The 12,717-nt window shown below is 44.0% G+C and overlaps 1 protein-coding gene across 1 annotated transcript; it reads left to right on the top strand.

The window, feature by feature from the left end:
* The first annotated feature begins 6,354 nt into the window (after nt 1–6,354).
* LOC134809483 (uncharacterized) lies at nt 6,355–11,750 on the top strand. The gene is given in 4 exon segments (XM_063806305.1): nt 6,355–6,493; nt 7,034–7,149; nt 7,413–8,494; nt 11,549–11,750. Coding segments are annotated over 4 exon segments (1,539 nt in total).
* The last annotated feature ends 967 nt before the right edge of the window (nt 11,751–12,717 follow it).

Below are 12,717 nucleotides of genomic sequence, written 5' to 3'. Positions count from 1 at the left end.
GTCATTTGATAGTGCTGAAGTTTAAGGAAAAGCAGGGAAATATATGCTACCATGTTTCCAGAGAAGGGGAAATAAGAAGTTTGTGAACATCCCAGTGGTGACCAGATGTATGCTGGGTGCTACGAGAACACAGAAGAAAGACAAACTAATTCTCCCCAGAGGAGAAGTGTCAGAGATGGCTTCTGGAAGAATGAATACAAAGAAAGAAGAGTTTATTAACCAGTCAAGGATGGAAGAGCATTCCAGATAGAGGAAACAGTACACGAAAAGCTCATTTGCACAAGAATATTTCACATTCTAGAGAGCAGCAGGGAGCAGAAGTACACGGTATTATGCTAGGCGGAAAACATAGTCAGGGACCAGGTGTGATGAGGTTCTACGTGCCTTGCTAAAGTTTGTGCTTTGATGACTACCAATGCTTCCCAGTGAGGACACCTGGAGTGGGACAATTATGGAACTGTCTCATGTATTGCAGGATATTTAACACCTTGGGCTCCAGACCACCCATAGTACCCGCAGCCATTATGACATTACCAATGCCCGTATCCATCCTAAGTAACCTCAGAGATGGGGGGAGAATAATGTGCCCTACTGAGAACAATTGGTAAGTAGGATAATCTGTTTTTCTAAGACACATGAAGCATAATCAAATTTTGACAAAACTCAAGAAATACAAATAAGACATAAATCATAGCAATAAACAATGATTGCCACAAAATAAATGCTGCAAGAGTAACAGTTGGTTACTATGATACAGAGACACTAGACTACAGATTATATGTAATTTGTATCACATCCCTCTAACTCTGCCCCTCAAGAAAGGATTGCTTTCACTCATTTCAAGAAGAATGCAAGTGATTGAGAGTAAAGGATTAGGAATGCCTTTGATTCTGCTCTATTGTATTTTTTCTAAGTAGACAGCACTAAGTCTAGTACTTGAATAACATTCTTTTTTTTTTTTAAGACAGAGTCTCACACTGTCACCCACGATGGAGTGCAGTGGCGCAATCTCTGCTCACTGCAACTTCTGCCTCCCAGGTTCACACCATTCTCCTGCCTCAGCCTCCCAAGTAGCTGGGACCACAGGTGCCCGCCACCCCGCCCAGCTAATTTTTTGTATTTTTAGTAGAGACGGGGTTTCACCGTGTTAGCCAGGATGGTCTCGATCTCTTGACCTCATGATCTGCCCACCCCAGCCTCCCAAAGTGCTGGGATTACAGGCGTGAGCCACCGCATCCGGCCTTGAATAACATTTTCTAACACAGCTCAAAAGTTTGTGACACAACCACTGCTAACTGCTAATATGGAATTTAAATAGAGGTGTTATCAAATTTACATATTTAGAAGATTATTCTGGTAGTTTAGAGTCAAGCAAGACTGGTTCATACTTTCGTAGAAGTTCAAGCAACCAATACTGAGGACTGGGAAACAGTAAAAGGGATGGATTTAAGATATGTCTGGGGAGGAAAAAAAATCAACAAGATTTGCTGGCCACTAAGAGAGGTGAGAAAAGGAAGAGAGGAGACCCAGGGAAAGCCGCCGGCCATAATAAGTAAACAGAGGACACGAAGAGACAACAAAATCAAGCCATAAGGTAAAAAAGGAAATTTCCAACAGCCAATTTAGTGAATAAAGGACAGCATTCCCCAGATCCTGGCCTGCCAAATTCTAGACTTGCAAAAAATCATACTGTAAAAGGGTTCTGTGGTCAAGTAAGTTTGAGAAATATTTTATACTCTCCCATCTTAGAGATTTAGTATACATATTTAGTGTATTACTATTCTAAGCTGTTTTACAGGAAAGAAACAAGTTTAAATTGTATTTAACCCACTGCATCCCATAAGTTTGGTCTCAGAACTCTTTTTCCTCCAAAAGCCATGAAGATCCTACCAAACCAATGTTCCAGGGAACACGCTTTGGGAAACAGAATTCTAAAATGTATGTAGGAGAACTCCTACAAGTCAATAACAAAAAGACAAACAACTGAATTTTAAAATGGACCAAGGACTTCAATAGACAGTTCTTCAAAGAAGACATACAAATGGCCAAAAAGCACATGAAAAGACACTCAACATCACTAGTGATTAGGGAGGGAAATACAAATCAAAACCGCCATGAGGTATCTCTTAACATGAGATAGGAAGGCTATTATCAAAAACAGAAAGTCACAAGTGCTGGAGACGATGTGGACAAATTCAATCTTTGTGCATTGCTGGTGAGAATGTAAACTGGTGCAGCCACTGCAGGAAACAGTAGTTCCTCTAACAGTTTTTTGTTTGGTTTTTCTGTTTTTCTTTTTTTTAAGACAAGGTCTCACTCTATCACCTCAGCTGGAGTGCAGTGGCGTGATCTCAGCTCACTGCAGCCTCAACCTCCCAGGCTCAAGCAGTCCTCCCACCTCAGCCTCCTGAGTAGCTGGGACTACAGGCACAAGCCACCATGCCCAGCTAATTGAGTTTATATGTTCATGGAATACAAATACGGTTTTGCTACACTGATATACTGCATTGTGGTAAAGTCAGGACATTCAGTGCATCCATCTCTGGAGCAATGCACATTGCACCCGAGCAACCTCCCATCATCTACTCCCATCCCACAGTTCCTCAGAGAGTTAAACACAGAATTACCAGGTGATCCAGCAATTCCACCTCTGGGTATATCCCCAAAAGAATTGGGGCCAGGCGCGGTAACTCACTCCCGTAATCCCAGCACTTTGGGAGGCCGAGGCGGGAGGATCATGAGGTCAAGAGATTGAGACAATCCTGGTCAACATGGTGAAACCCTGTCTCTACTAAAAATACAAAAATTAGCTGGCCATGGTGGCACAGGCCTGTAGTCCCAGCTACTTGAGAGGCTGAGGTAGGAGAATCGCTTGAACCCAAAAGACAGAGATTGGAGTGAGCCGAGATCATGCCACTGCACTCCAGCCTGGAGACAGAGTGAGACTCTGTCTCACAAAAAAAAAAAAAAAAAAAAGAATTGGAAACAGGGATTCAAACAGATATCTGTACACCTATATTCAACAGTAGTATTATTTACAATAGCCAAAAGGTGGAAATAATCCAAATAACCATTGACAGATGAATGGATAAACAAAATGTGGTTTATACATGCAATGGCATATTATTCAACTTTAAGACAAAAGGATATTCTGGCACATGCTGCAATATAGATAAACCTTGAAGACATTATACTATGTGAAATGTTGACATTTTAAATTCTGGTTGATTTGCATTTCTCAATCTTTCCACCCATTTCCCATAGACCCAGCAGCATTTATCTTCTTTTTCCTTCTTTTTTTCTGAGACAGTACCCAGCCTGGAGTGCAGTGGCATGATCTCAGCTCACTGCAACCTCTGCCTCCCAGATTCAAGCGATTCTCCCACCTCAGCCTCCCAAGTAGCTGGGACTACAGGCACTCGCCACCACATCCTGCAAATTTTTGTATTTTTTGTAGAGCCAAGTTTCACCATGTTAGCCAGACTGGTCTCGAACTCCTGAGCTCAAGTGATCTGCCCACCTCGGCCTCCCAAAGTGCTGGGATTATAGACATGAGCCACCGTGCCTGGCCCATTTCATCTCCTATGGCAGTGTTTCTCAGCCTAGCTTCTTAGAATCACCTGGGAAGAGTTTGGGTTTTGCTGTTTTTTTTAATTTGTCACAAAAAGACAAATACTATATGATTCCCATTATATGAGGTATATAGAGTAGTTGAAATCATAGAGACAGAAAGTAGTATGGTGGTTGCCAGGAGGGCAGGAGGGAGGAGAGAATGGGGAGTCCTTGTTTAATGGGTATCGAGTTTCAGCTTTGCAAGATTAAAAAGTTCCAGAGATTGGTTATACAACACTGTGAATATACTTAAAACCACTAAACTTGTAGATGTAACTATAAATTTACATTTTTTAAATGAAATTTTTTGTTATGTATATTTTATAACTAAAACATAACTAGGATCAGGGAGCATCTGAGACCCCTGAAATTTGAAGCATAGGCAAGTATTTGACTACTTTTGAATTCTGGTTGATTTGTGTCTCTCAATCTTTCCCTCCATTTCCCATAGACCCAGCTGTATTTCATCTTCCATTGCAGTGTTTCCCATCCCAGCTCCGGAGAATCACCTGGGAAGAGTTTGTGGGGAGACGGGGTGGGGGGGTGGTGGGGTGGGGTGGGGGCGGGGGGGGCCTTTTTTTGTTTTGTTTTTTTAATGCTACTTTCCCTCAACCGCCACCCCCCCACACCTCAATAATGTTCTATTTAGTTGGTCTGGCATTGGGCAGGGGTTTTTCTTCAAAGATACCCAGGTAATGGGCAGCCAGGATGAGAACCACACTTGTCATTGAACACTGTAGCTCACCAATCCCATCCCATGTGCTAGGCAAGTCCTGTGCCAACCTCCTGCTAATGCATTTTCTCTCTTGAATTCCACAATAGCCCTAGGAGGGTTCTCGGTGTACAGGTGAGGAAGCCAAGGTTTGGAAGGGTTATAAGCTGCACATATCAGCCTAGCAAGTAAATCGTAAACACAAAATTCGAACTGTGCTTAACTATAAATCCAATGCCTCCTCCCCTGAGGTTGCTGCCCCAAAAAGAAAAGCCTGCTGTGATTCTGCAGACAATCAGGTAACTTTGGTTTCATATCTTCTCTCTTGACAGCACAGTGATACCCATCTTCTGGCAGGACCCAGTATAACAGCAGCACCACGAATTTAGGATCAGAAGAAACACACTTTGGTCAGCAAGGAAAGATGTCATACAGGAATCCCTCTAAGAAGCGTCTTAGCCACCCTATGGCAGAAGACAGTTCAGGTATCAAATGATTACATAAATCTCATTGTTCATAACAACTCAACATTTGCTACTTAATGTTAATATGTGAGCAAGATCAAGTGCTCATATGTGGTGTACCTTAAATCCAGTTGCTTTGTCAAAAAGGAAGATGTAACAGATTGATTGATTTGTCCACGAATGACTATTAAAATGGAGGAATTGGATGGACAGAAAGTCTCTTGACAATGGCTATAAACAAAAGTCCAGCTCTTCTAGGAAGCCCATCTTTGCCTAGCTACTACAGGAATAAACTAGCTAACATTACATCTGTAGTCCCCATAACAGGTCTTTTATGAAATGCCCTAGTTCCTAGAGCTGCCTCTATGCTCTTATTTCTTATAATCAAACCAAAGATATAAAAAGCAAAGTGAAAAATTTACCTTTTGAATGTGTCATTTTATTGATTTTAAGTATTCTACTCATTGCATGATTTTAATTTATACTTTCAGTCTTTATTTTTATAAAAGCCCTTTCTTAAAATATTTTAATTTGTATTAAAATAGTTCAAGCACATAATTTATTTTAAAAGAAAAGTCATACTACAGAGATACAGTTAAAGTAATACTTTTATGTCACATTGACAGGTGAAGCCGGCTGGGCTTCTAGGTCAGGTGGGGACTTGGAGAACTTTTCTGTCTAGCTAAAAGATTGTAAATACACCAATCAGCGCTCTGTATCTAACTAAAGGTTTGTAAACACACCAATCAGCACTCTGTAAAAATGCACCAATCAGCGCTCTGTGTCTAGTTAAAGGTTTGTAAATGCACCAGTCAGCACCCTGTAAAAACGCACCAATCAGTGCTCTGCGTCTAGCTAAAGGCTTGTAAACACACCAATCCACTCTGTAAAAACAGACCAATCAGCACTCTGTAAAATGGACCAATCAGCAGGTGTGGGTGGGGCCAAATAAGGGAATAAAAGCTGGCCACCTGAGCCAGCAGCGGCAACCTGCTGAGGTCCCCTTCCACGCTGTGGAAGCTTTGTTCTTTCTCTCTTCACAGTAAATCTTACTGCTGCTCACTCTTTGGGGCCACACTACCTTTATGAGCTGTAACACTCACTGTGAAGGTCTGCGGCTTCGCTCCTGAAGTCAGCAAGACCATGAACACACTGGGAGGAACAAACAATTCCAGACGTGCCACCTTTAAGAGCTGTAAAACTCACTGCGAAGGTCTGCGGCTTCACTCCTGAAGTCAGTGAGACCAAGAACCCACTGGAAGGAACCAATCCCGGATACATTTTGGTGAACCAGATGGGACTATCGCCTATCGCCAAGCAGTGAGTACCATCGGACCCCTTTCACTTGCTATTCTGTCCTATTTTTCCTTAGAATTCGGTGGCTAAATACCGGGCACCTGTCGACCAGTTAAAAGCAACTAGCGTGGCCACCGGACTAAAGACACAGGTGTCAGGCTTTCTGGGAAAGGGCTCTCTAACAACCCCCGACTCTTCGGAGTTGGGAGCGTTGGTTTGCCTGGAACCAGCTTCCACTTTTCCTGTACTTCTGGGCTGAGCCGAAGGTTGATGGAGAGGAAAGCCATTCAGCTCCGGGGTGCCAACAACAAGTTGGTTGACCCTGCAGCCATGAGCGGAACTCTCAAAGTCATGTCACCCAAGCGAGACTCGCCCATCTACCCTATCTATCCTGACCCTTGCCGCCTGGGTACTAAAGCCTGTCAGACAAACTTCCTCTCACCTCTCTTCTCCAAGGCTAGTCCCACTTCTAAAAACCACTCCCTGTCTCTAGTGCTTTTCTAGTTTCTCCTACAAGAATGATTTCTAGTATAAACTTCAGGACTCTGTTACCTTCTTTAGGCACCCAGGCTTACCAATCAGAAAACATAATTTTTGCCCAAAGCCCCATCGGGGCAGGGGACTATCTTATCTGGAATTTTAGGATCCCTCCTCAGACTAGCAGGCCTAACAAAAGCTATTCCGGAAGCTAGGATATGGGGAGCTTCAGAAATGATATCCTTCTTATTCATATAAGTGAGGATCAAAAGGCAGCACTCTTCCAACTCTGGAGATCCCTCCCCTCCTCAGGGTATGGCCCTCCATTTCATTTTTGGGGCATAACATCTTTACAGGACACAGGTAAAGTCCCAATACTAACAGGAAAATGCTTAGGACTCTAACAGGTTTTCAAGAATGCATTGGTAAGGGCCACTAAATCCAATTTTTCTCAGTCCTCTTTGTGGTCTAGGAGGACAGGCAAGGGTGCAGGTTTTCAAGAATGCATTGGTAAGGGCCCCTATATCCAACATTCCTCAGTCCTCCTTGTGGTCTAGGAGGAAAACTAGTGTTTCTGCTGCTGTGTTGGTGAGCGCAACTATTCCAGTCAGCAGGGTCCAGGGACCATTGCAGGTTCTTGGGCAAGAGGTGTTTCTGCTGCTGTGTCGGTGAGTGCAACTATTCCAATCAGCAGGGTCCAGGGACCGTTGCAGGTTCTTGGGCAAGAGGTATTTCTGCTGCTGCGTCAGTGAGCACAACTATTCCAATCAGCAGGGTCCAGGGACCATTGCAGGTTCTTGGGCAGGGGGAGAAACAAACAAACCAAAACCACGGGTAGTTTTGTCTTTCAGATGGGAAACACTCAGGCATCAACAGGCTCACCCTTGAAATGCATCCTAAGCCACTGGGACCAATTTGACTCACAAACCCTGAAAAAGAGGCGGCTCATTTTTTTCTGCACTATGGTTTGGCCCCAATATTCTCTCTCTGATGGGGAAAAATGGCCACCTGAGGGAAGTATAAATTACAATACTATCCTGCAGCTTGACCTTTTCTGTAAGAGGGAAGGCAAATGGAGTGAAATATCTTATGTCCAAGCTTTCTTTTCATTGAAGGAGAATCCACAACTAAGCAAAGCTTGCAATTTACATCCCACAGGAGGACCTCCCAGCTTACCCCCATATCCTAGCCTCCCTATAGCTCCCCCTCCTATTAATGATAAGCCTCTTCTAATCTCCCCTGCCCAGAAGGAAATAAGCAAAGAAATCTCCAAAGGACCACAAAAACCCCCAGGCTATCGGTTATGTCCCTTTCAAGCTGTAGGGGGAGGGGAATTTGGCCCAACTCGGGTACATGTCCCTTTCTCCCTCTCTGATTTAAAGCAGATCAAGGCAGACCTGGGGAAGTTTTCAGATGATCCTGATAGGTACATAGATGTCCTACAGGGTCTAGGGCAAACCTTCGATCTCACTTGGAGAGATGTCATGCTATTGTTAGATCAAACCCTGGCCTTTAATGAAAAGAATGTGGCTTTAGCTGCAGCCCAAGAGTTTGGAAATACTTGGTATCTTAGTCAAGTAAATGATAGAATGACAGCCAAAGAAAGGGACAAATTCCCTACTGGTCAGCAAGCCATCCCCAGTATGGGTCCCCACTGGGACCTTGACTCAGATCATGGGGACTGGAGTCGCAAACATCTGTTGACCTGTGTTCTAGAAGGACTGAGGAGGATTAGGAAAAAGCCCATGAATTCTTCAGTGATGTCCACCATAACTCAGGGAAAGTAAGAAAATCCTTCTGCCTTCCTCGAGCAGCTACAGGAGGCCTTACGAAAATATACTCCCCTGTCACCTGACTCACTCAAGGGACAGTTAATCCTAAAAGATAAGTTTATTACCCAATCAGCCACAGATATCAGGAGAAAGCTCCAAAAGCAAGCCCTGGGCCCTGAACAAAATCTGGAGGCATTATTAAACCTGACAACCTTGGTGTTCTATAATAGGGACCAAGAGGAACAGGCCCAAAAGGAAAAGCAAGATCAGAGAAGGGCCGCAGCCTTAGTCATGGCCCTCAGACAAACAAACCTTGGTGGTTCAGAGAGGACAGAAAATGGAGCAGGCCAATCAGCTGGTAGGGCTTGTTAACAGTGTCCTTTTTTAAAGGACACTTCAAAAAAGATTGTCCAATGAGAAACAAGCTGCCCCCTCATCCCTGTCTGCTATGCCAAGGCAATCACTGTAAGGTGCACTGCCCCAGAGTGCAATGGTTCTCTGGGCCAGAAACCCCCAACCAGATGATCCAACAACAGGACTGAGGGTGCCTGGGGCAAGTGCCAGCTCATGTCACCACCATCACTGAGCCCTGGGTATGCTTAACCATTGAGGGCCAGGAAATTGACTTCCTCCTGGACACTGGCACGGCCTTCTCAGTGTTAATCTCCTGTCCTGGACCACTGTCCTCAAGATATGTTACCATCCAAAGAATCCTGGGACAGCCTGTAACCAGGTATTTCTCCCACCTCAGTTGTAATTGGGAGACTTTGCTCTTCTCACATGCCTTTCTTGTTATGCCTGAAAGTCCCACACCCTTATTAGGAGGGATATATTAGCCAAACCTGGAGCTATTATCCACATGAATATAGGGAACAAGTTACCCATTTGTTGTCCCCTGCTTGAGGACGGAATTAACCCTGAAGTCTGGGCATTGGAAGGAACAAACTCAAACTCCAGCCTTAAGCCTTCCCACAGGACAAAACTTCTTTTTATACGTCACAGGGAGAGGAGGAATAGCTCTTCAAGTCCTTACTCAGACTCATGGGACAACCCCACATCACTGGCATACCTAAGTAAGGAAAATGATGTAGTAGCAAAAGGCTAGCCTCACTGTTTATGGGTAGTTGCAGCAGTGGCTGTCTTAGTGTCAGAGACTATCAAAATAATACAAGGAAAGGATCTCACTGTCTGGACTACTCATGATGTAATGGCTTACTAGGTGCCAAAGGAAGTTTATGGCTATCGGACAGCTGCCTACTTAGATACCAGGCGCTACTCCTTGAGGGACCGGTGCTTCAAATACATATGTGTGTGGCCCTCAACCCTGACACTTTTCTCTCAGAGGATGGAGAACTACTTTTCTCTCAGAGGATGGAGAACCAATCAAGCATGACTGCCAACAAATTATAGTCCAGACTTATGCCACCTGAGATGATCTCTTAGAAGTCCTCTTAGCTAATCCTGACCTTAACCTATATACCATCGGAAGTCCATTTGTGGAGAATGGGATATGAAGGGCAGGTTATGCCATAGTTAGTGATGTAACTGTACTTGAAAGTAAGCCTCTCCCCCCAGGGACCAGCACCCAGTTAGGAGAACTAGTGGCACTTACCTGAGCCTTAGAACTGAGAAAGGGAAAAAGAATAAATGTATATATAGATAGCAAGTATGCTTATCTACTCCTACATGCCCATGCTGCAATATGGAAAGAAAGGGAGTTCCTAACCTCTGGGGGAACCCCCCTTAAATACCACAAGGAAACCATGGAGTTATTGCACACAGTGCAAAAACCCAAGGAGGTGGCAGTCTTACACTGCCGAAGCCATCAAAAAGGGGAAGAGGAGGGGAGAACAGCAGCATAAGCAGCTGGCAGAGGCAGGGAAAGACCAGCAGAAAGGAAAGAGAGAAAGAGACAGAAAGCCAAACAGACAGACAGAGGAAGAGACAGAGACAAAGAGGGAGTCAAAGAGAGAGAAAGAGACACAGACAGTCAAAGAGAGAGAGGAAGAGACAAAGAGGGAGTCAGAAACAGAGAGACAAAGAAGTCAAAGAGAAAGAAAGATAGAAGTAGTAAAGAAAAAACAGGGTACCCTATTCCTTTAAAAGCCAGGGTAAATTTAAAACCTATAATTGATAATTGAAGGTTTTCTCTGTAACCCTATAACACTCCAATACCATCTTGTTATCAGTGTAAACAAGGGCATAGCCCAAAAGCACTGAGGCCACTGACAAGCCATAGCCTTCCTATCAAAAATCCTTAACCCAGCAGGTTTCCCAACAGGGGATCTAAATCTTAATTAATTACCATACAAAGGTCTGACCAGATCTAGGAGGAACTCCCTTCAGGACAGGATGATAAATGGTTCCTCCCGGGCAATTAAGGAAAAAAGACACAATGGGTATTCAGTAAATGATAAGCAAACTCTTGTAGAAGCAGAGTTAGGAAAATTGCCCAATAATCGGTCTGCTCAAATGTGCGAGCTGTTTTCACTCAGCCAAACCTTAAAGTACTTACAGAATCAGAAAGGAGCCATCTATACCAATTCTAAGTTAATAGGGACTGAATGAGGTCTTATTAATAGCAAAGAATAATTGAAATCCCAAACTTACAAGGTTTTCAACAAAAGTAAAGTTTGCTAAAAGTTAACAGTGTAAACATATATTATCCTAACTTCTAATCTTGTGGAAATCAGACCCTATCAGTACCCCTCAAAGCCCAAGTCCGTCAGCGCACAGCCATACAACTAATACCCCTACTTACAGGGTTAGGAATGGCTACTGCTACAGGAACCAGAATAGCCAGTTTATCTACTTTGTTATCCTACTACCACACACTCAAAGGATTTCTCAGACAGTTTGCAAGAAATAACGAAATCTATCCCTACTCCACAATCCCAAATAGACTCTTTGGCAGCAGTGACTCTCCAAAACCACTGAGGCCTAGACCTCCTCACTGCTGAGAAAGGAGGACTCTGCACCTTCTTAGGGGAAGAGTGTTGCTTTTACACTAACCAGTCAGGGGTAGTACAAGACGCCGGCCCGGCGTTTACAGGAAAAGGCTTCTGAAATCAGGCAATGCCTTTCAAACTCTTATACCAATCTCTGGAGTTGGGCAACATGGCTTCTCCCCTTTCTAGATCCCGTGGCAACCATCTTGCTATTACTCTCCTTTGGGCCCTGTATTTTTAACCTCCTTGTCAATTTGTTTCCTCTAGAATTGAGGCCATCGAGCTACAGATGGTCTTACAAATGGAACCCCAAATGAGCTCAACTAACAACTTCTATCAAGGACCCCTGGACCAACCCACTGGCCCTTTCACTGGCCTAAATAGAGTTCCCCTCTGGAGGACACTAAAACTGCAGGGCCCCTTCTTCACCCCTATCCAGCAGGAAGTAGCTAGAGTGGTCATCGCCTAATTCCCAACAGCAGTTGGGGTGTCCTGTTTAGAGGGAGGATTGAGAGGTGAAGCCAGCTGGGCTTCTGGGTCAGGTGGGGACTTGGAGAACTTTTCTTTCTAGCTAAAGGATTGTAAACACACCAATCAGCACTCTGTGTCTAGCTAAAGGTTTGTAAATGCACCAATCAGCACTTTGTAAAAACACACCAATCAGTGCTGTGTCTAGCTAAAGGTTTGTAAATGCACCAGTCAGCACTCTGTAAAATGGACCAATCAGCACTCTGTAAAATGGACCAATCAGCAGGATATGGGCAGGGCCAAATAACGGAATAAAAGCTAGCTACCCAAGCCAGCAGCGGCAACCCACTGGGGTCCCCTTCCAAGCTATGGAAGCTTTGTTCTTTTGCTCTTCACAATAAATCTTGCTGCTGCTGACTCTTTGGGTCTGCACTACCTTTATGAGCTGTAACACTCACTGTGAAGGTCTACAGCTTCAATCCTGAAGTCAGCGAGACCACGAACGCACTAGGAGGAACAAACAACTCTGGATGCGCCACCTTTAAGAGCTGTAACACTCACTGCGAAGGTCTGCGGCTTCACTCCTGAAGTCAGCAAGACCATGAACCCACTGGAAGGAAGAAACTCCAGACACATCTGAACATCTGAAGGAACAAACTCCAGTCACGCCATCTTTAAGAGCTGTAACACTCACCGTGAGGGTCCGCAGCTTCATTCTTGAAGTCACCGAGACCAAGAACCCACCAGAAGGAACCAATTCCACACAACATCTCTTTTACCCCCAGAGGCAACCAATTAAAGCCATTTCATTTCTCATTCTTCTGGTGATCACCACCATATAATTTACTGAATTTTCTTCATTCTCCATATGTAGCCACTTTGTTCTCATCTTAAGGCATAAAAAGAAATTCACATATTAAAACAGAATATGGACTTAAACTTTTTTAAGAATACCGTTTCTAGTATAT

Source organism: Pan troglodytes, chromosome 2 (assembly GCF_028858775.2).
Source record: "Pan troglodytes isolate AG18354 chromosome 2, NHGRI_mPanTro3-v2.0_pri, whole genome shotgun sequence".
Lineage (NCBI taxonomy): Eukaryota > Metazoa > Chordata > Mammalia > Primates > Hominidae > Pan > Pan troglodytes.
The sequence above is the reverse complement of the archived record's forward strand: the minus strand, read 5'-3'. Positions and strand labels throughout refer to the sequence as shown.